Source organism: Capsicum annuum, unplaced genomic scaffold, assembly GCF_002878395.1.
Source record: "Capsicum annuum cultivar UCD-10X-F1 unplaced genomic scaffold, UCD10Xv1.1 ctg68183, whole genome shotgun sequence".
In the NCBI taxonomy this organism is placed as follows: Eukaryota; Viridiplantae; Streptophyta; class Magnoliopsida; order Solanales; family Solanaceae; genus Capsicum; species Capsicum annuum.
This window is the reverse complement of record NW_025877696.1, coordinates 1-1307: the sequence shown is the minus strand read 5'-3', so window position 1 is coordinate 1307 and position 1307 is coordinate 1. Positions and strand designations below refer to the sequence as shown.

The 1307-nt window shown below is 41.4% G+C and overlaps 1 protein-coding gene across 1 annotated transcript; it reads left to right on the top strand.

Annotated features, from left to right (window-relative positions):
- On the top strand, positions 1 to 1282 carry LOC124893989 (the record flags this gene model as incomplete). The annotated part of the gene is given in 1 exon segment (XM_047404784.1): positions 1 to 1282. A coding segment is annotated over 1 exon segment (1282 nt), but the record flags the coding sequence as incomplete, so codon positions are not given.
- Between the last annotated feature and the right edge of the window lie 25 nt (positions 1283 to 1307).

The following is a 1307-nucleotide window of genomic DNA, read 5'->3' as shown; positions in this document are numbered from 1 at the left end:
TTTCAAAAATTTATCAAAGATGATATTGGAAAAATAACGATTTCTGAGATAAATAATCTCTTTTCTCAAAATAATTATTTAAGTCTGTATGTAAAGATTTTGGGTGAACATATCTCCTCTTTAGATACTAAACTCGACGAACTCATTTCATTAGTTCATAAACTCAGTACCCAACCAAACTCTTCCAATACTGCTTCAACTTCCCAAATTCCTGCGACAGACGCCGGAATCGTTCTCTCCAAACCTTGCATTCAACGACCTCTAGAAATCGAGGGATTTACTAGAACCTCACCCCTAGACCAACTCGAAACCCTTCTAAATAAAAAATTTTCTGGACTCAATATCCAGCCTTTAACTATGTCTGACGAACATATCCAAACGATTGAGTCAAATTTTGCCGATCATCTCGCCTCCGCTGATCGTCCAGGCGAGATCCTCTCTTCTGAGCTTTATAAGCTCCGAGGACTCATAAAACCACAATCCGGCAAAAAATTCGCCGACATTCCCCGCATGACTACTGCCTATTATCCTCGTCCCACTCCTCAAGATGTTCTAATCGAAGAACGAGATTGGAATCAAACAAACACTTCCTATAGCGGCGACGCTATTTACGAATGGAATATTGATGGTCTTTCTGATCGCCAAATTTCTATTCGAATTCATCGTATGTCTATGTATGCTACTATTTGTCTAGCTACAAAAGCCACTGATCGAAATGCAAAAACTGACCAAACAATCTGTAAAATGATTGTTGCTGGGTTTACTGGCCAACTCCGTGGCTGGTGGGATAATTTCCTAGATGACACTAAACGCGCCGCCATTTTTGATGCCACCAATGAAAAGGAGGGCAAAGATAATCTTGGTCGCACTCTTGCGGCAGGACGGTCTGATGCCGTTTATACCCTCATGCTGACTATTATTGAACACTTCGGCGGAAGGTTCACTAACCATCATGAAAATATTCGCACTCTTCTTAATGGTTTGAAATGCCGCCATCTTGGCGAATTTCGTTGGTATAAAGATACCTTTCTTAGCCGGGTTATGGACTTACCCGAAAGCAGATACGAACACTGGAAAGCAAAATTCATTGATGGTCTTCCTCCCCTTTTTGCTGAACGTGTCCGTAAAACTCTTCGCGGATCTTATGGCGAAATCCCCTACGCGGACAAAACTTATGGTCAATTGATCGTAGCCTGCACTCAAGAAGGGTTAGCCCTTTGTAACGAGTTAAAACTGGCTAGGCAGATCAAAATTGATAAACTTCGCGAAAAAACTCAATTGGGTGATTTCTGCGAACAATTTGGCAT